We start from the raw sequence: 22,098 nt of genomic DNA on the forward strand, positions 1-22,098 counted from the left end.
CTAACCCTGTGGGTTCTGTCCTTAGTTTGCAACCCATCTTGTGACATATGGGTTTACAAAGGTCAAGGTAGGCTGTATGGACTGCCTTTCCTCATCAATGGCCTTGGTGACTATTTCAAGAAGTCGGGTCCAATGTCTGCAAGTCCCCTATATCTTTGTTTATGAGCTCCATTATGATCCTCTCCATAGCTTTGCAGACTAGACTTGTTGTAAGGCTGAGATTAAACAGCTGCCCATTGATGCTGTGGAGATGTCCGGGAGGCTACACTGGGTGAAGTTTGCACTGAACCTGTCTGCCAGTATGTTGGCAATGTCTGTGGGTTCAGTGATTTTTGTATCATTTTGGACTAATTCTGAGCATATCTGTGAGTTTCCACCCAGGTTCCTAACATAGCTGAAAAAGGCCTTATGATTGTCCTTTGAATCCATGGCAATTTTTCTCTCAAAATTGGCCTTAGTTGATTTTATGAGTGCTCGTATTTTATGGATTTTGTTCTATCATGTAATAGCCTTATTGTAAAGTTTGTTAATGGTTGTGGAAAGAGTCTTGGTTTTATTTGGGATTGCCTGATCCATGCAGTCCTGATACCACACCAGTCTTGAGTAGTGTGAAGTTTGCTTTAGAAGTTCTTCACTATGGTCTTTTTGTTTGTGAGATTAGTTTATGATCAGATCTCACCAATGTGGAGCATTTTGTCCCCATGTTTGTGACAATGAGATCTAGTATAGGAACAGTGACTAGCTGTTCCATGGCATTTGAATTTATGAACGGCTTGAGTAATGTTCCCAGTCTATATTCAGGTAGTTGAAGTCACCCAATATGATGGTGTTTGGAGATACATTTATACCCTCCAGTGTCTTCAGGAAGGCTGTGTGGGGTTCCTGAGTTTGAGAGGGTGGCCTGTAGCATGCTACAATTTGTAGAGCAGTTTTGCCTATGGTTAGTTGCACCTACCAACCTGGAGGTGTGAGTATCCTTTATGAATATGGATACACTTGAACCAGGTTTCAGTTACAGCACAGACATCTTTGAGATTTAGACTTCTGGCATTGAGCAGCATTACCCTCAATTTCTTCCCATTTTGTTTTCTAGGGTGGTAGGTTTAGAATTTGAGCCTTGCCTAAAAGGCACTATGGGGTGGCAAGAGCCTTAGCCAATATCCGGTGACAGGTGCATGTCATCCCAGGCAGACAGACACTGGATTTGAATGACACCAGACATTAAGCCAATTGTTAAAGCTGATCATCTTGTCTCTATATTGTGGCATCATTCTTGGTGAAGGAAGGATACTGCACCTGCCTGGGCTACATAATCAGAGAGCTCCTCTATGTCTCTTTTCATGCAGTCCAGGGAGGTATCGTCAGGTCGCTCACACCAGCATGGACAATGACTGTGTCATATTTGTACTTGCTGTGGTGCTTGTGTTATGTGGCGGATTCTAGGCAGCTTACTGTGACCCTCTCCTTGTTCAGCCTGGTGAGTGGGACTGTCTGACTATGGAGTCACCCTGCTTTTGTGGTTTATGTGTTGCTTGTGGGGTGTCTTGAGGTAGCAGTTGTTTGGGTGTCTGCTTTGGAGGCCTCTGCTGTTTAGGTAAATTTTACTCAGAGCCTCCATGTCTTTGTGTGTTTGTGTTTGATTCAGTGGAGTGGTAGCATTATGTGAGGCTGGTTTTGTGGTGTGTGTAGTTGCCTTCTCCTCCTGTCTGGTCTTGCCAGTCCTGAGTTGAGAGAGCTCAGCCTCCAATTTGGCTAAATAGCTGCATCTCTCAAGTATTTGTGTTATGTGGGAGGAGGAGAGGGTTGTCTGTGTACATGAGGCAGTTATAACATTGCCTCAAGATTCCCAGACTCACCAGCTGGACCAGAGAGGAGATTGACAACTGACCTTTGGACATGCTAGAATAATATTGGGAAAGGCCAGTGGGGAGTGAGGGTGTAGTGCTTTTAATTTTTAGTGCTGACTTATATAATTGCTTTAGTGAGCAAGTGCCAGGTAACTTGAGTGCAATGTGTTACAAGTAACTAAATGCAAAACGACAAACAGTAACTTTCTTTCAAGTGAAACAAGGAAATAAGTACAGTAAGCAATGCAGATATCACTAGTGATCCACGTGAATTAGCTTCCAGGAAATAACAAGCAAACAAACAACAAGCATATAAACAAAGCTAGATTCAGTAGGCCTGGATCTAGTCTATGCTAGAGCAAACAAGGTGAACCAATTTCAGTAAGATACAGTTCAAATATTCAGGCACTATAAACCTTTAACCAGAAAATTCCCAGCTCAGAAGGGCAGAGTCCAGCCTCTTCTCCCACAAGAGTGCTTAATGTAAAATAACTGACCTGAAGCCCAAGTGCCTAAACCAGAACTAATACACTTGGACACTGGGCTCTCAATCAGCAGTTCCCAACTTAGAAGGATGAAAGCTACCTGTCCTGCCACCACAGTGCTTGCCACAAACCTTCCTAATGTAAAAGAACTGGTCTGAAGCCCAAGTGCTTAATCCAAAAGACTTGAATGATAGCTACACTTTAATCAAGTTACAACCAAGCAGTAATAAATACCATTGAATACTTTAGAGAATGTCTGGATTAGTGCTCAAGTTACACAAACAAAGCTAGATCCAGCAGGACATTCTAAGTATAGATTCCTGTTATTTTCATACTGTTTGCCCAGGCTGTGACACTGTTCTCTTAGTACATTCTAAGTGTAGATTCCTGTTATTTTCATACTGTTTGCCCAGGCTGTGACACTGTTCTCGTAGTACATTCTAAGTGTAGATTCCTGTTATTTTCATACTGTTTGCCCAGGCTGTGACACTGTTCTCTTAGTACATTCTAAGTGTAGATTCCTGTTATTTTCATACTGTTTGCCCAGGCTGTGACACTGTTCTCTTAGATATACAATGTGGAATGGTGGTCCAGAAACCTCTTCAGCAGTTGTGGCAAGTTCCTCATCTGAATGTATGAAGGTAATCATCAGAGTCCCCAGGGCTCTGGATTTGGACTCTTCCTCTTCAGCATTTGCTTCTCTCATCCAGGAGGCCACGTCAGTGCTGCAGTCTGTGGCAGCAGCTAATACTAGTCATGTGCTCTCCTCCAGAAGTGACTACAGCATGGAAAACATCTGCTGCAGTCTGTGGCAGCAGCTAATACTAGTCATGTGCTCTCCTCCAGAAGTGACTACAGCATGGAAAACATCTCGCCCAGGAGGCCACGTCAGTGCTGCAGCTGTTAAACCATAACAATCTTTGGACATTTATCCTTTGGTATGTCTTTCAATCATCTTCAGAGAGACTTAAATTTCTTCACAGATGTTTTGCAATGTCCTCTGGCATCCTGTCATTGCTTCTCATGTAAATCTTTTAAAATTGGTTTAATAATTATTTCACTTTTTTCCTCCTAGAGTCCAGCTTGCATTTGTGGTCCACTTTAGTACTCTGTTGAGAATTTAGGTTTTTTTTGTTTGTTTTTTCAATTAATAACATTTTATTTTATTAGTGCATAGGTATTGCCCTGCCCTTTGGCCTCACCACAGCCTCCAGGGTGTTCACCAAGTGTTTGGCAGTGATGACAGCTCACCTGAGATGTCAAGGATTCCAAGTGTTTCCATACCTGGACGACTGGCTCCTCACCGCCCCCACCAGGCATCTTCTCATTCAGGCCAGGGAAAAGACCATTGCCTTTTATCATCAGCTAGGAATTACCTTGAACTGGGGAAAGTCTGCCTTGCTGCTCTCACAGCATGTCACATTTATAGGCGCAGAGCTAGACACCATTCATATGTGGGCGTTCCTGCCTCAAGAAAGGATAGAGGTGTTGCAGGGTCAGCTTCACGCGTTGCTACCCCTCAAGAAGGTTCAGGCCAGATGGGTTGTACAGCTCCTGGGATCCATGGCAGCCACCATTATGATGTTAGTACCCCTAGCCAGATTGCACATTAGGCTTCTGCTGTGGCTCCACTCTGCCCAATGGTCCTTTCAGAAACTTCCCCTGTCCCATTTGATCCTACTCACCGATTGGTGCAAACAGGACCTCTGTTGGTGGCTACGCTCCACCAACTTGAACACAGGGAATCCATTTATTCCTGTGCCTCCGGTGGCCACGATGACCACGGATGCCTCCCAGATGGGGTGGTGGGGGCATTATCTTGGCAGGACGGTCCAAGGCACCTGGCAGGATCACGAGGTACATATGCACATCAATGTTCTAGAGATGAGAGCGGTGTTACTGGCATTGCAAGCACTGCAGAGCTCTCTTCCCCTAAGAACAATTGCGATTCACTTGGATAACATGTCCATAGTGTGGTACCTGAACAAGCAAGGGGGATCCAGATCTTACCCCCTATGCAGAGAGGCTATGCGAGTGTGGCAGTGGGCAGTGTCTTCCCGATGGTTCCTAGTGACAATGCACATTCCGGGGAAGGCCAGTGTGATAGCAGACAGGCTAAGCAGATCTATTCTGATGCCTTACGAGTGGTCCCTGAACCGCCGAGTTGCGGAACAGATTTTCAACAGGTGGGGTCAGCCTTGCTGCGACCTTTTTGTCAATCCCCACAATGCCAAGTGCAGCAACTACTTCACTCTGATCCCCCCACAGGGGGAGTCACCCAGGGAAGTTCTAGTCCACGATTGGCCTCCTGTCTGCTCTATGCTTTTCCTCCATTTCCTCTGCTACCAAGAGTGATTCAGAAAGCTATTTCCTCGGGAAGCAAGATGATTCTAATTGCCCCACACTGGCCTCACCAAGTCTGGTTCTCCTTTCTTCATCAGTATGCAGTGGACAGTCCTTGGACTCTGGACCCAGCACCAGACCTACTGACACATATGTCGGGACAGTCACATCCCTCCCTGCGAACCCTCAGGTTGACAGCCTGGCTACTCCACTTCCATCTTTAGTCAGACTTCATCGTTTTTCACCTGAGGTAGTACACATTTTATCTTCTTCTCATAAATCTTCTACCAGGAAGATTTACTCCAGCAAGTGGAAAAATTTTCAATTTGGGCTCAGGCCAAGGGACTGGATCCTTTCACAGCCCCCAACCCTGCTGTCTTAGATTTTTTATCCACACTTTTTCAGCAGGGTTCTGCTCCTGCGACCATTAAGGTCCAGCTGGCCGCTATTTCTAATTTTCACACCTCTTATCATGGCTCATAAACTATGTAAGGCCTTTTTGAGGGGCACCTTGTTGCTACGGCCTCCTGTGTCAGAACCCATCATGCCATGGGATTTAAATTTTGTTTTACAGGCCCTGACTTCATCACCTTTCGAACCAGCTGCCACCTGTGAATTAAAATTTCTGTCTTGGAAGACTGCATTCTTAATAGCTATCACATCAGCCAGACGGGTGTCGGAGATTCAAGCGTTGTCCATCAAATCCCCGTACTTAATCTTTCATAAGGACAGGGTTTCCTTGAGACCTAATCCGTCCATCCTTCCGAAAGTAACCTCTGCCATTAATCTCAATCAGTCCATTGAGCTGCCAGTTTTCTTCCCTCAATTTTCCAACAAGGCAGAGTTTAAGTTTCATCAGTTGGACGTACACAGGCAGCTTCGATTTTACTTACACAGGACAAAACAACTTAGTAAGTCTGACCAACTCTTGGTGTCCTTTTCAGAAAATAGAACAGGTTCCCCTATTTCTAAGATTACAATTTCCAGATGGATTTCTGATTGCATCTCCTATGTCTATTCGTCAGCTGGGAGAGAGTTACCGTTCCCCTTCAAGGCTTACTCCACCAGGGCTGTTTCCGCTTCAGTGACTTATCATTCCAGGCTATCTTTGGATGACATTTGTGCTGCTGCCACGTGGGCTTCTCCCCACACCTTCATTACTCATTACAAATTAGATGTGACTTCTAGGGGCCGGGCTTCCTTTGGTTCCACTGTTCTCAGGAGCATCTTCCATTGAGCCTCCCAGGATAGAGGTGCTGGAGACGCTGTCCCATGAGTAAGAATGTAAGCGAGATTGGACCACATAACATCTAGAAGTTATGTACTCACCATAACGTTCAATGTATGTGGTCCATCTCGCCTCACATTTTTACGTTCCCTCCCACCTGTTCCCCCTCCTGGAGGATTTGGAGGTGACATTTATCTTCAGTACCCTTCAGTATTGGTTATTTTTTCTTTGCTGCCCTGGTTAATGTTCTACTCTTCTGAACTGTGGTTGTGCATGAGGTGTGACTATGAGTTGCTGCAAACTAGATCTGGGGCTATGGAGCGGTGCAACATGGGATACCAGGTTAGCCCAGCCAATTAGAGACTTTGTGCTAGAAAAGTACAAGTTGGCCGAGTCGGAGCCAATGTTCGGCTCCAAACCCATGAGTAAGAATGTGAGGCGAGATGGACCACATACATTGAACGTTATGGTGAGTACATAACTTCTAGTTAATGTTTTGTTTGTCTTTTCGGCTTTTCCAGGTTAGGGGTCACCACAGCGGAACTCCGGTCTGCTAATGATTGGCAGTTGATTTTTATGGTGCCGAGTTGCCAGCCCGACGCCCAACCTTCAGCAAAGCACGTCCATTCAAGCATGTCTTTCGGAGGCCACTCGACCGCTGGGAGGACATGCAGACTCCACACAGAAGGCACTCCAGCCGAGAATTGAACAGGAGAACCTCTTGCTGTGAGGAGGCAATGCTACCGCTGTACCACCGCGACTTAATATTTAAATAAAAACATATACAATGTTTTAAAACCATTTATAAATGCTGCAGACTACATTTTAAATAACCTTGGTTCCCTCTTGTGGTGAAACTAAAAATTACATTAAAATATTCAAAATATTCCCTTTACAGGCAAGTTCATTAGTAAACTTATTGAATAAAATGGTAGAAAATATGTTAAAGTATGTTAAAATATTTTTGCCAGAACTGAAGTGGGAAGAAACTTAAAGTTGGTATGACCACTAAAAATAAATTGTATTTACTTTTTACCATCTATAGCTCCATCTAATGAATAGCTTACATGACTGCCAGAGACATATTATGCAACACATCACAACATAAAAGGTACATACATCATTCAGTAGACAAAATGCAGTAAAATCTTTAGAAGAATGCATAGGCGCAGGACTAAATGAAAATTAGGTTTGTAAAGTAGAAATTGTGCCTGCCAGCCCAAGATGAATCTATCAGATCCATCCTAAATGATGTAATATAGTAACGCATTAAAGGACAACCGTCTAATTGCATATTTTCTCTCTTTATCTCCAGGACCCCTGTAATGACACTGAACGCCCACATGATGAAAAGAACAATGAAAAGCAAGATTTGTTGAGTACAAAGGAGGAGAAAAAGTTACATAACAGTACGGGATGCATGGGGTACTTGTGTGAAGATGTAACAAGTTCTAGCTGTTGCAGCTCAGAAAATGAGACAAGCATGGGAGAAGACAGAGCACTGCTTACCCAAAGGGGCCCTACAGAAGATGAATATGTAGAACAGAATGTGCCTCCTTACCATAGTGCATCTTTGCAGGCTGAAGAGAGTGACATATTTGGTCAAAATGCTCCACTGTTGCAGGACTTCCAAGATTTTAGAGATGGCGACTATAATTTAGAAACTACAACAGATGATAATTATTTACCAAACAGTTCCTTGCCTGTCACAAGGAAAAATGTAGCCTCTTCACCCACTACTAGTGATCAATTATGCTGTCCCTCTGCAAGTTTTGAATCATCAAAACAACCACACAAAAGCCTTAAAGATCCATGTAATTTCGTGTCTGGGAATGGTGACACCTCCCCTGAAAACTTGTGCTCTGTTCTATGTAGCCATTGTAAGGACTGCAAAAATATTACACATGATCCATCAAGGAGTGGAGCAGGTAGTGAGCATCCTTTTGACAGTATACCTGGAGTCTGCTGCTGTTCAAGCATGAACACATTGGGAACTGACAGAAGTCCCAAACATTGCAGCTGTGACCAAGAAACTACTGCAGGTAAGGTCCTTCATTCTTACTTTTTTTAATACATTTTCTGATGTATTACTTTAGGAGACTGTATAGGCCTCAAAAAAAAAAAAAAAAAAAAAAAAAGTTTAGCATGGTTACTATATTGCAGTTTCAGATCTTTCTTCTGCATAAAACAGGTTACCTGCTTCTTGTTATGCCCAGTCATGTCTTGGCTAAATTTATATTTTAGTCTTGTAAAGTTAATGTCTTTTAAATATTTTTGCTACATTTAATCTTTGACATGTGCTTGCAACAGGAATCTAACAAGTTCAACTTGCAGTGGCAGGTGCTACATGCAAATGATAAATATTTTTTACAGCTACAGATAACCTGGGATTGTTTTATCAACTTTTATTCTTCATAAATGTCCTCGACTGTGCCTCATGGACACTCAATTCCTTGACAGTTGGTATTGCACTTTTTTGACCTTTCACTGAACCTGGAGGTAGTAGTTTATAATAAAAGGGGTGTAAAGGCTGACCCCCCCCCCCCATATATTGTATGTCAAAGAAATGAGTGTCACTGTAGGACTTTTGAGTAATTCATTTGAAAAGGATAAATTTATGATCACAGCTTATGTATCCTACTGTAACCATAGCAGACAGCAGCATAGTAACAAGTGAACATCATTCTGCTTTAATCACTGGACACAGGAAGTAATATTGCTCGCGCTTAGTTCCTATATCTGATATCTGTAACTAATGAGCAGGTACAGCTTGTTCTGTCACTTTCAAGCTGACATCTGCACCATTCCTGCTCAAGTAAGGCTGGCTTAACCCCATCAGCCTGCCAGTATGAGTCCAGTCATAGGCACCCTTGTAGGTGTTGTTTACAGCAGTCACTCAGGCATCAGACTGAGCCTAAGGAAACTGTGCAGAACTGTCCTCATCTACAAATAGGATTTCACTAATTTACAACAAAAACATGCAAAAGTTTTCAAAATTTAGATTTCTTATCCTGCCACAACTCTTGACAGAGAGATCCATAAGCACAAGTGCAGGTGTGGATCTTATCATGCCTGGAGGTATTCCAGGACTTGATGAAAACAAACTGAGTCCATACAGGATATGACAACAGCTACAGTTTGGAAGGCCAGCAGAATTACTAGACACCTCAAGGACTCCTCTCACCTAGGTCATCGAAAACTTAAGTCAGGTATAACCATTTCAGAAGATACTATTATGAAGAGTGGCACTTCTGAAGTTATTGTGATAAACTCCGTGAACTAGAAAATTAGCACAATTGACCTCCTCAGTAAATGGACATTCATAACTTCAAATTTAGTCATGATGGATCTGCTGAACTGTCTCATCCACGTGGCCTATTGTTTGCATAATGTCTTGCACTAGATAACTGAAATCTCTTATCAGCTCACAGAGAGTTTATGAATATGCTCAACTTCCTGATGGCCACAGCAAGCATTATCAGCTTCCACATAAAGAACCATCTACAGTTCCAGAAATACAGCCTGGCTTTCACCGTTGTTGTCTGCCAGCATGGCTACATCATCTTCTCTCTCCCTTTGCTTCTTTCCAGGAATGGATGTTGTTCTACTGAAAAATAAATAAACATTAAAAAGAGTGAGTGAAAGTGGTCAGAACATCTAGAGTGGGCATTTCATTCCATTTGAACCTGTCTCTTATCAGCAAGTGTTGAAGTCAGTGTAGGCATTGTTGTACTGTATACAGCAGACCTAACAGCAGATGCAGCAACTGCTAATTTTACTTTATTTGAACTTCCTGCCATAGGTTGATACATAGATCTGTCTCAGGACATAATTCTTCCATTGGCGGGATTCCTTGCCCAGAAAATGAATCCCTTAGCCCATGATAGTGCTTCTTTTGCTGATTATAAGGCGCATGCCCATAAGTGCTTTCTAAGCACTAACTCAGTTCAGAATTTCTCCTAACTAGTGTCGGTCAAGGTGCATGTGTTCAGTGCCTAAGAAACCTTAACTGAGTACGTTTGGTATTAGGAAATCACCAGCCAAGACTATCATATGAACTGCCTCATGCTGCACATTTTTCATGACTGTCTCACATGACATTGACCTCTCTCACAAGTCCCATTGATTCAGTGATGTGACACTTAAATGTTAAATAGAAAAATTGGATACCTGTATTCCAAAACATTGGATGGTAGTGATAGACTCAGTCAGCACAGTGCCATGCTGGAGAATTACAGAAATCCATGCCGCAGTCAGAGATTCAGAAGGTAATAGAGTACAAGTTCAGGTGCTTGTCTTTGTGTAAATGTACTCTGGTCACAGTGGCTTATCTGAAGATAGTGTGCCCCCCTGTAATGCAAGGATGACATCCCACTCACTGCCAGCTGTAGCAAAGAATCAGGTTAAAGAAGTAGTTCTCCCTGAACATGGAACGGAGATGCAGGGGGCAGGTAGTAGTCCTGCCAGTGGAATATATGGAGATCCTGCAGTAATACACAGATCAAGCACTCCTGTCCCTGAGGCATATCTCTAGGTCACAACCCAGGCCTGAGGAATCAGCATCTTTTACTTCCTTCTTAGCTATTGTCATTTCACAATGAGATTCAAGAGGCTTCCCTCAGATTCCATTACTCCCAGTCCTAGACCTTCAGCCATACTAAACCCAGTGCTGGACTTCATAGTACTGTGGCATAGAGGGATAAAGCCCTGACTGTGGCTCGGGTAATGTTGATTTGACTAGCTGCTCAGACGTTGAGACACTGGCAGAGGGCATACCTCTCAACAGTACACATTTTCACAGAATGTCCAGATTTTTTCTTCATATTTTTGGTCCATTTTTCATAAAATTGTGGTTTTCTGGCAAATTAGTGGCAAATCATTAAAGATTGAGGTTAGAAAATAATTACAGACTTCATACCCTTCAGAAAAGTCATGCCAATGTAAAACCTGTTATTCTATCAACTTTCTAAATTTGTAAGAGTAATATTTAAAAACGTTCCTTATTTTTTGGGCCCTTGTCCCACTTTTAGTTATGGCTTTGTCTAGTTTTCTTGCTGTAAGAGGTTGAGAGGTATGGCAGGGGAGGATGGGAAGGGCATGAGTCCAAGAGATGATTGCCCTGGTGAAGACTAAGGCGCATACCACCGAGTGCTTCAGGGGATGAGTGAGGTGTCTTGCTGACATCAGCCCTTTGCAGAAGTGAGGAGTGGGTCACTCATTGCATGTCCCATCCTGGAGCATTGTTGGACATGCACAAAGGATGGAGTAAAAGTAGAAAACCTCACAGCAGCAATATGACTGCCCTGGGATGCTTCAGGTTCACCACTGGCCTTAATCTATTTCAGGGAAAGTTCAGAGGCATAAAGAGGGGGGTAGGTAGATCCAGTGAATGAGGAGAGGCAATGGGATCAGCTGTGTGGAGAAATAATAAAGAAAAAAGAAACTGGTCTTCAGAAATATATGCTGTGTATGTGGTGTGGATAAATGAATGTGAAAGGGATGATGTAATAGTTTCAATAAATGCCATCATTTATCCCACTGACTGACATGGCCCTGTGCTTCCCAGGTGCATATTTCCTCAGTGTTTGTTCACACTCATTAATCTGTTACTCATGGGTATTTGGTGTTTGCTGTCCCACTACTGTAGGCAGGGGAAATAGGTCTGCTTTTGCAGATGCTAAACAGTAATAACATCCCCTCTGAGTCTTTGCTGGCTGCAGAACCTGTGGAGGATGAAATGTCTGTGTTTAAGATAGACGGGTATAATTAATTCTCCTTCTGAAATAACTTCCCCCACTCTGGGATGATCCATCTTGTGATGCACTTCATTTTATAAGGTTTACTATAGACAGGCTGTTATTGTCATGTTCACCCCTCATAAGCATTTATATACATACTTAAGGAAGAGGAGTCCTGAGTCATACATCCTTTGGATGCATATTTAAAGGATGCTATTTTCACACTGCAGAAACTCCCTCAAAGGTTTATCTCCACTCAAGAAGGCACACCACATGGCTGAAATAGTCCTTAATTCTGCCCACATGACCATACAATTTCCAGAGCCCAGCATATGTTCCAGAGGCCACAGTATTTGGCCACTCTTCCACCAGGTAAGGAATTCAAAGTTATATAAAGTTTTGGCAAAGGGGTGTACTTACACTGATACATTATATGCTGGGGTCTTAAATTAACTGTGTCATCTGCCCCAGTTCCAAACTTCTTTAGTGGAACAGTCCATAGAAAAGCTGTCAGTGCTTGATGGTTTGGTTGAGAAGGCAGCAGTGGAAAGCTCCCTTTGTACAAGTTTAGTAGTGGACTGTAATGTGGCTTGCTGAACCTTTGCTGCCACTGACATTTTGGCAAGGGCAGTAAGTAATGATATTTGCTTGCGTACTGAGGCCTGTTATCCGGGAACACCTATGAAGCGAAGTTTTTATTGTTTGTCCAGCCTGGAGATCGATGACAGACAAGTAGGTTCTTAAGATCACAGAAAAGGGCCATGTATGCTCAAATGACAGGCACCTGTAGTGCATCCTACTGTAAAGGATCAAACCACATCAGGAGAGTTACTGGCACAGTTTCAATTCTTCCATTTAAAAAGGACCATAGAGGTATAATTCATAATGTAGCAAGAAGGGAGGTATTACACTCATCCTTTCCTTATTCCCATGAGTTTGCCTTTTCCTCATCCCCATGGTTCAGAGAAGTTTCAACCAAATGTAGATCTCAGCATCTTCGGCCACCACCAGTTTTTGTTAGGTTAACAAAATAAAATCAAATTCACAGGTGCTTTTCCCCCCAGTGATTTTGGATGATGTCACTGAACAAGAGTGATGCCTACTGGCATATCAATGTGAGAACTGAATAGCAGATTTTTATTTTTTTCCCGAAAGAACTAAACTTTGAAACATTCTGCCATTTTGCTTGCCTTTGACATCATGTCTTCCAGAGTGCTAGCTGTGGTGGCAGAGGTACTGAACCAGAATAATTTGCTAGTCTTCCACACACAGACAAGCGGTGGTGTCAAACCTCTCACCCTCATCCTGTTAGTGATAGAAATCTAGATAAAGACAAAAATAAGGGGGACAAAGGTCTAAAAATGGGGACATTTTTTTAAATTGCCTTATGAACTTAGAAAGTTGGTACAATAATAATAGATGTTGCATTAGCATGCATTTTCTGCCTGATAAAAAGTCTGGAACTCAAATGTATTTCATTAGTTAGTGACTTCAATTCTCAGTGATTTGGCAGAAAAAAACACAAATTTCATGAGGAACAGACAAAAATATGAGGCAAAAATGTGGGCATTCTGTGAAATTCAGAACATTTGAAAAGTATGTGCAGTGTACCCCATCCAAAAGTCTTGGCTAGGGCCTTAACATATGCTATGCCGTAGACACTGTAATCAGGATTGCTATCATTTGGTAGAGACTTTGAGTCACAGAAAAAACCTCCTGCTAGAGCTGTGCTCGTAAACAGAAATGTTCAGACTTGCTTTCAGAGATGAGGCACTGTGTGGATCAGTTTATTCTTGATAAGGTGTAATGCATTATTTGTCATACTAGTTGGGCAGTACTGTTTTTCTCTGTAGATTGGAGGATACAGTTTCTGTATACCTTCCAGTCATTACCTTTAATTCCTCATCTTGCAGCAAAATTTCATTCAGAATGGCCGTAGTAAATATGGAAAATCAACAAACCAACAAGAGAATAGTCTTAAAAAAGACTAAAATCAAAAAACAACAGAATTCCATGTAGAAAAATTTATTCTAATAAAACATGTCTTAGCGGCTTGGCCACCACACCCTTCAATGAAAATACTGGTGAAAACCATTCCCTTTTATACACCACATAATTGATCAAACAATTAAATCTATTTAACAATTAAACATTTAAAGAGACTCCAACCCTATACCCCAGTTAAAAACTCATACAAAAAAGAAAAAAGTTTTAACTTTTTATATTATAATAACAATACTACAAATATGATCAATCTCAATATAGAAAAACATATTAAAGTAGACACTTCCAATTAATTTCCGTATTTAAACCCATTGGTGACAATGTATTATACTTCAGTATAAAAATAGATTCTTTATATAGTATCTTTTTTAATAATTTATCATCACCTTTTTTCACAAAGATTTGTTCTAAGATAGTTGCTTGTAATAGTTCTGCATTACTCTCATGTTGTTCTAAAAAATGTAAGGCAGTCGGGCTTTCTACCGCTCCCTTTTTAATGTCACGAACATGCTCCTGCAATCGCACTCTAAATTTTCTTTTAGTTTTGCCAACATAAAAAAGATCACAGGGGCATTTAAGACAATAAACTACACCTTCAGTATAACAAGAAAAACATCTGTATGGTTTAAATAATCTATCATTATTTTTTTTAAAATATAACCTAATGAGGGGACATATATTTCAGGCACGACAAGGTATAGTTCCAAAGTTAGACAGTGAAAGCATAAATTTATTAGTAGGGCATATATAATATGCCCTAATCAATTTGTCACCCAAATTCTGCCCTCTTTTGTAAGCTATATAAGGAAACACAGGAAGCAATTTATTTAATAATTTATCCTGTAATAAAAATTTCCAATAATATTTTACTAGGTCCCAGATTTTTTCACTCAATAAATTATAAGTAGTAACAAAATAGATATCTTGTTTTACCTTATTATTATTCCATCATTTTTTAACTGACTTATTACATCTATCCTTACCTATTATTAACTTATTAATTGATTCAAGAATAGACTGCATAGTGTAGCCCCTATGTAAATATATATATATATTAAACTATTAACTTGTTTTTCCAGATCTGAACTATCATTGCATAATCTGGACAATCTAATCATTTCTCCATATGGTAAAGATTTAATTGTATGTGGGGGATGGCAACTAGTGCCAAACAAATATTGGTTACCATCAGTAAATTTTTGATGAACCGTAGTAAAAATATGCCCATCTTCTTTACCTATCAAAGTAATATCTAAAAAATTAACTTTTACACCAACCTGTAAACCATCAAATTTAATATTATATCTGTTACAGTTTAGATCAGAAACAAAATTCAGTACTAAATCATCACCCCCTTTACATAAAAAAATCAAATAGTCTATGTAACGGAAATACCGCAGCACATGATTTTGTACAAAACTATTCCTATAAATATATTCTAGTTCAAACTTAGCCATAAAAAGATTAACATACATGGGGGCAAAAGGTGCCCCCATGGCAGTGCCTTTCAGTTAATGATAAATAATTTTATTAAAACTAAAGAAATTATTAGATTGACAAAAACTAGTGAGATCTAGAATATAGTGGGAAATTGGACTATCGCCCAAAAAGTGGTGTAATGCCTGCATGCCATCCACATGTTTAATATTTGTGTATAAGCTTACAACATCTAAGCTTACCCAAAACATGTCATGTGTCCAGGATACACCTAAGATCTTATCTATAAAATCAAAAAAATTCTTAATATAAGAATCAAGTTTTTCTACACAGGGTAATAAATATCTATGTATCACTTCCCCAACATTTTGTAAAAAATTAGTAGCTGCCACAATATGACGACCCGGGGGGTTATGTAAATTCTTGTGCACTTTAGGAAGGCAATAAGAAGTAGCCAGTTGACTATTATCTGTGCAAAATTTAGTTTCCAAGTCTTTTTTACAAAAATAACCTAAACGTACACCCTTTTCAACCAGAGCAGTAAATTGTGTCATAGCATGTACATAATCCCTGTATTCACAAATCTGATAAGTAGACACATCATTAAGATGTTGCATACACATATGATATTACTGAGTATAATGAAGTAGTACAATTTTATTACCTTTATCTGAAGGCTTGATAATTAGATCATTTCTATTCATCAATTTTTTCAGAGCAAACCATTCTTTTTTTGTCATCTTATAAGAACACCCACTAATATCATAAGTATTTACTAATTCTTGAAATGAAAAGTACAACATTTCAGAGAATTGTATGATAGTAGTGTTAGTATATGGAGGTATAAATTTACTTCGGCTCTGAATTCCTTCAGTATTTAAAGGAATATAAGCATTAAATGTTGTTAAAACATCATCATCTGAAATACCGGAAAAAAAGCTGTCATCACTTATATCACTACCTGAACTATAAGTATTATCATTTCGAATACATTTATTTCCATGATTAAAATAATATTTTAAATGCAACTTCCTAATAAATCTGAAAACTTCCTCTTTGAAAACATGATTTCTAGGAATAACAGATGGCACAAATTTTAAACCTAACTCCAAAACAGATATTTCCTCTTCCGATAAAGCAAGTCGAGATAAATTAATAACATTAGAAGTATGAGTAAGAGACACATTAGTTCCATCTACCACGTTTCGAAATGTGCTTAAATTGTCCCTCACCCGTTTCTGTATACCTTCCAGTCATTACCTTTAATTCCTTATCTTGCAGCAAAATTTCATTCAGAATGGCCGTAGTAAATATCCCTCACATCTCTGCTTTCTCAAAAGTAATCCTAGTCTGTGCACTGGGGACCTAGCACTACATTAACACAACCTCCCACACTTCAGGGTCCATTTACTGCAGCAATCCAGTTTGTGACACTAGATCTTCTGAGTCACATTTTGTAGCTATTGAAAGCTGCTAAGAGATCTTCCACTAGGCTTACAGTTACTTATGAGAATAAGGGAAGAGTTTTTCCAGTTGAGCCCACAAGATGCCTTCCTTTTAAGTTATTGAACTTGAAAATCTGCCTGATCTTAGAATATGCATGCAGCTAATAATTTTCCAGCAGTAGACTTAGTTGAATCTATGTTCTGACCAGTAAATATGAATGAAATCAGTTTAAAGGCGCATAGTAAACTTCAGCAGCAGTGGGTACCAGTGTCTTGAATATTTCCTTCTTCAGTAAAATTTAGACCTGTAGTTCATATTCCTTAACATTCTTAATTCAACATAGCTTGGAAGTTAGTGTTGTCCCTCACATCCTGAGAGAAAGGTGATTATGAATCCCATACCTAAGAGTAGCAGTGTTAATGTGGATAATTATATGTCCAGAAGTCTGGCATACAACATATGTAATGCTTTGAAAGAGTTATTTATTGCTTTGAATTTAACAGCTTATTTAGATATCAGTCAAGATGGATTTTGCCATGAAATATTAGTATTACTGATGTACTTAATGTGATGGCTACTACTGATAATATCATCCCAGCAGATATTATTTACTTGTACCTTTGTAAAGCTTTTGATTCTAACCCCTATTTTCCATGATGAATGCAATCTTAAACACTTTGGTGCTAGAAACTGTTAATAATGATTTTCTGTCTTCAACTGAGTATATTTAAGATTTGGGTGTTATGGTGGATAGATCTTTGCAATATGAAATTAGCATAAATACTGTAATAGGAAAATGTTATTTAATTATGAAAGAATTACTTGGAACTTTACTTCTAAACAATCTGAAAATATGCCTACTTTGTTTAAAACAATGGTTGGATAGTCACTGAGTATGGTTCAACCTTCGGCTTGTGCAATATTAAGGAAATAAGAAAACTAGGAAGAGTCCAAATATAAGACCAACTTTAATGGATTGAATAAGCTTTGGTGTTACATAGTGATATGTAGAGTTTAACTGGGACATGATTATGACTTTTAAATGTCCCAAAGATAATAAATATGTAGAAACTCAGATATTGCTTTCCTGGGTAATCCATATTTTATATAAAGCAATAATGTCATTATTAATGTCATTAAACTTCGAACATCAATCTTAAAAGAAAGGTCTTTAACACTAGGGGTGCAAGACTGTGGAACCCTTCGCCCTTACATATCAGACATACTACCACTATAAGTAACTTCAAGCCTGTCTCTGAAATTTGGGTAGATGAATACGTTTAGAATCAAATATTGAATGGGTGCAGGCTCCACTATGACCTAATGTAGGTCCTGAGACTGCCTAACAAAAACACTTTGTAGCATATTGTAACATTGTAAGGGATGGCTATACAGACCTGATGCATGGCTAGAATTAATATATCAGTGTTACATGGGATGTTATAGCCTTCCACACATGCTTGTCCTTCATCATGTTCCTACAATGCATGTTGTTATCCTGTTCATGTTAAGAATGACTACAGCAATGATCATTGTGAAAGAGATAATACCTTTATATAAGGGTATTCTCCATAACTGTAGATCTGGTATGAGGTGGTCCATCTTCATTAATGGGAGGGCTAATGACACCAGGCATTACAACAGCTCCACATAGAGACAAAAAATAAGCATCTGACCTACCAAAAAAAAAAAAAAAAACACCAGGAGCTTCAATGAGAGTATTAGAACAAGAAAAAAATCAAAATATTACCCTGGGATCATTTCTCTGATGCTGATCACAGTAATGCTGTAAAAGAGAAAGGAGAGGAAATTTTCAGGAATTGCATTATGGGTAAAGTGGAAGTACTTAGAAAAATGATAAATTTTCAGATGCTCAACTGTCCTAATATCTGTTAGTATTAGTCTTGCTATTAATTAGTGGATCTGCTCTGTTTAAACAGAGGGATCATTGCTGCAGTAGGAGTTTCCACCCTTTTTTTCCAGCACTGCTTTTTCTTTATATTATATATATCGCTGTCTTAATCTGTGAATGTTTGTGGTTCTGTTATGGTAATTGAGTGTTTGTTAGATGTATTCTATAGGATTTCCCCTTTATTAGTGTTTAAATAGAACAGATACATTCTCTCTCTCTCTCTTACATTTATGAGTGTGGGAGGGCACTCTGTACACTTTGAGCTTCCTAAGATAGATGTTAGATGAAATAGATGAAATAATAATTTGCTGGTAATATCCTTCACCTGAATAACCAAAAAGGAACAGCAGAATGGCACAGGTTACTTCTTTTACTGGACTTCTTGTATACTGCCAAGAGAAGGAATGAACCTCACACCCCTTAGGGATGTTCAACTGCTCATTACTGGCTTTTATATTAGAAATTTACTACAGCAATGACCCTTCAAACAACAATGGTTGTTCTGAGTACTGCTTATAAAGTTTTTTAATGAAAATATACATAATTACACACTTTTATTAACATTTCTAAACCTAATCAACTTATCAAAAGTTGCATGATGTCATGAGAAAATACCATAGCATATCTGAAAAAAACTGAATTTTATATTATTTGTATAACTTTATAGTTGTTGAAATACTGACAGCTGTACATCATTTTGATGATTTTAGTTTAACATACTAAACTGAATGATATTTAAGATATTAATATATTTTTCAAAACGGATGTGCAGAGAGCAATCCCTTGCTTTTTTAATAGCATTTACAGTTAAGGTTATACTGATATTTGTGTACTATGTGGAAATTGTCTGTTTTAATTTGCAAGAGCTAAGGATGCATTATTAACTGTACACAGAAGGCAAGACTCAAAAACTCATTTACAAAATTTGTTCCCACACCTTCGGGTTATTAACATTCCTTTTATTATCCTTAATTAAAAGTTTGTGTGCTAAAATATGTTTCATGGCTAAACCTTTAAAGTTTTCCCATGAAGTTTGGAATGGAGTCAACCAATTTGTAGCTATATAAAGTTTCATTAGTAAGAAAATATTCATAAGTATAATCATTTGGGTTCTATCCAAATTATTAGGAGGGATATGTAGAATCATGAACCGAACTCAGTTCAACCCCAGGACATGCATACTTAGTTTGAAAGTTGGTAAGAACAATTCATTTTAATGATAGTAGATCTTTTGACTTTTATCACATGCTCCTTTCTTTTCTTCATTGATGTTGTTTAACGGATGGAAGCATTTATGTAAATAGTGTACATAGTTTGTAGTATGGGTGTTACTAGTTTAATTTGGGTATTTGTATCTCTTTTTCTTTGCTGTATAAAACAATTTGATAAAATAATAAAGATTTATTATTGAAAAAAAAAAACTCATTTACAGCTGTGTAGTGAATGAGTTAAGCAATTCTTCTGGCACCTTCATGGGAAACTTGGATATGAAATGGTCATTGACTGTATCAGCTTCATGCTGTTCCTTTATGTTCATATCTGTCCCCTTCTCTTTGTTGATATTTACTTCTTAACTGTGTTTACTGCCATGTTCCTTATCTCAGCATATGCTTCCGCTTCTGTTTCCGTATTGTTCTCCTGAAATCTATTCACTTTGCACTTATGATTTCTCTTCATCTCAGTAATTAACTATGATTACTTCATTGCACTCATTTTTTCTCCTTGTACTTCCTAGCTGCAGTTACTTCGACAATGTACTTAATTTTGTCCCAAAATACTATAGCCTTGTCTTTCTGCCACCTCAACCATTCCCCAAGCCTTTGAGGTCCACGTAATTGTAGGCATAGACCTCTGTAACTGTCTTAGATCTCCCACCCTCTTTCTAGCACCATTACATCATGCAAAGTTATGATCATAGGTTCATAGGTTCATACTAGGCTATCTGCCCAAGGGCATTTATAAGCCTAGCCCATAGTTATTTGGCTTTCGCCACCCCTTTAGTTTGAATAAAACTATGCCTATTATTTTGCTGTGCCTCTGTCAAGCAGTGACACTGAAGTAATCCCTGGGGTATATCTGCAATCTCCCATCCATTGGTCAAGATTTCTCTTGAACAAGGCCAGCGAGGTGCTCTGCCTCACATGTACCGGGATTTTGTTCCACAGAATAGGGAGTCTCTGGGTGATGAATCTGTCCCTCCAGCACGTTCTATTAATAACCGTGTCAAGGTTTAAGTCTCCCGCCCTTGTGGTTCTGAGGGATCTAGATTTTTTGAGGTGAAGCATATTCATCAAATCTGGGTTTGACATGGCCTTATATGTCAGGCACAGGTCACCTCTGAGCAAGCGGTATGAGACTGAATAGAGCTGGAGTTCTTTCAGTCGGGCAGCATAAGACATATTTTGAGACCCTTTATCCTTTTGGTGAGGAACTTTTGGGGCCTTTCCAGCTGCTGCAGGTGTCTGGTCAGATACATTCCGAATGGGGCATTGTACTCAATCATAGGTCTAATGAGTGATGAGTACAGGGGGACGATGACCTCCCTTGATCTAGATGTGAATCCCTTCATGATCAGGTGGGCAATGAAGAAGGTTTTCCTAACTACTTTAGCAACATGAGTGTCGAACGAAAGGCTATTGTCAACCTGGGTCCCCAGATCCCTGATGACTTCTTCTGTGCTCAGTGGATTGCCACCTATATGGTAGCTAGGGGTAACCTTGTTTTTCCCGAAGGGTATGACTATGCATTTCTTGGCATTTAACTTTAGGCCATGGCTCTGGCACCAGTTATCCATTTCTGTGAGGCCCTTCTGAAGGATATCTGTGTCAGATGTGTTTTCGACTATGGCGCCCAGTTTGCAGTCATCTGCAAACTTTGTCAGCCATAACCCTCCTGCGTTTTCTTGTACTTCAGAAAAGTAGATGCCGAACAAGAGTGGACCCAGGACTGAGCCCTGTGGGACACCACTTGTGACAGGCTTTGAGTCTGACATGGCTCCAGCAACTCTGACCCTGTCACCTAGCCAGTTTGCAACCCATCTTGTGATGTATGGGTTTACATTCAAGCTGATGAGTTTTTCGATGATACCTGAGTGGGGTATTGTCGAAGGCCTTTGCCAGGTCAAGGTAGGCTGTATGGACTGCCTTTCCCTCATCAATGGCCTTGGTGACTGTCTCGAAAAAGTCAACCAAGTTTAAAAGGCATGATCTGCCTTTGACAAAGCCAAACTGGGTTGGATCCAAAGTCTGCAAGTTCCCTATGTCTTTATTTATGAGTTCCATTATGATCCTCTCCATGGCTTTGCAGATAAGGCTTGTCAAGCTAATGGGACGGTAATTTCCAGGGTCGGTGGAGGCACCGCCCTTGTGAAGTGGGACCACAGTTGCCGTGCGCCACTCCTTGGGTATGTATCCTGAGGTGAGGCTAAGATTAAACAGCTGTCCTAACTGCGGGTTTAATTCCTCATTGAGTTCGTGGAGCACACAGCCGGGACACCATCCGGTCCCATGGATGCTGTGTTTTTTGCTTTGGAGAGAGCAGTTCTCACCTGGGCGTTGGAGATGTTTGGGGGGCTACAATCCTCTGGTATAGATATCTCTCCTTTGGGGGAGGGGAGGTGAAGTTTGCACTGAACCTGTCAGCCAGTATGTTGGCAATG

General features: G+C 39.9%; 1 protein-coding gene across 3 annotated transcripts in view; it reads left to right on the forward strand.

The window, feature by feature from the left end:
- The window catches only part of TNFRSF11A (TNF receptor superfamily member 11a), a 669,873-nt gene that overhangs the window by 601,789 nt on the left and 45,986 nt on the right, over window positions 1-22,098 (forward strand). For all 3 annotated transcript variants that reach the window (XM_044065186.1, XM_044065185.1, XM_044065184.1), the window contains exon 9: window positions 7,219-7,945. In XM_044065186.1, the coding sequence (XP_043921121.1) occupies window positions 7,219-7,945 (727 nt within the window). The remainder of the gene's footprint in view (window positions 1-7,218; window positions 7,946-22,098) is intronic.

This window comes from Protopterus annectens, chromosome 3.part0, assembly GCF_019279795.1.
Source record: "Protopterus annectens isolate FY-2018-M chromosome 3.part0, PAN1.0, whole genome shotgun sequence".
Classification (NCBI taxonomy): domain Eukaryota; kingdom Metazoa; phylum Chordata; order Ceratodontiformes; family Protopteridae; genus Protopterus; species Protopterus annectens.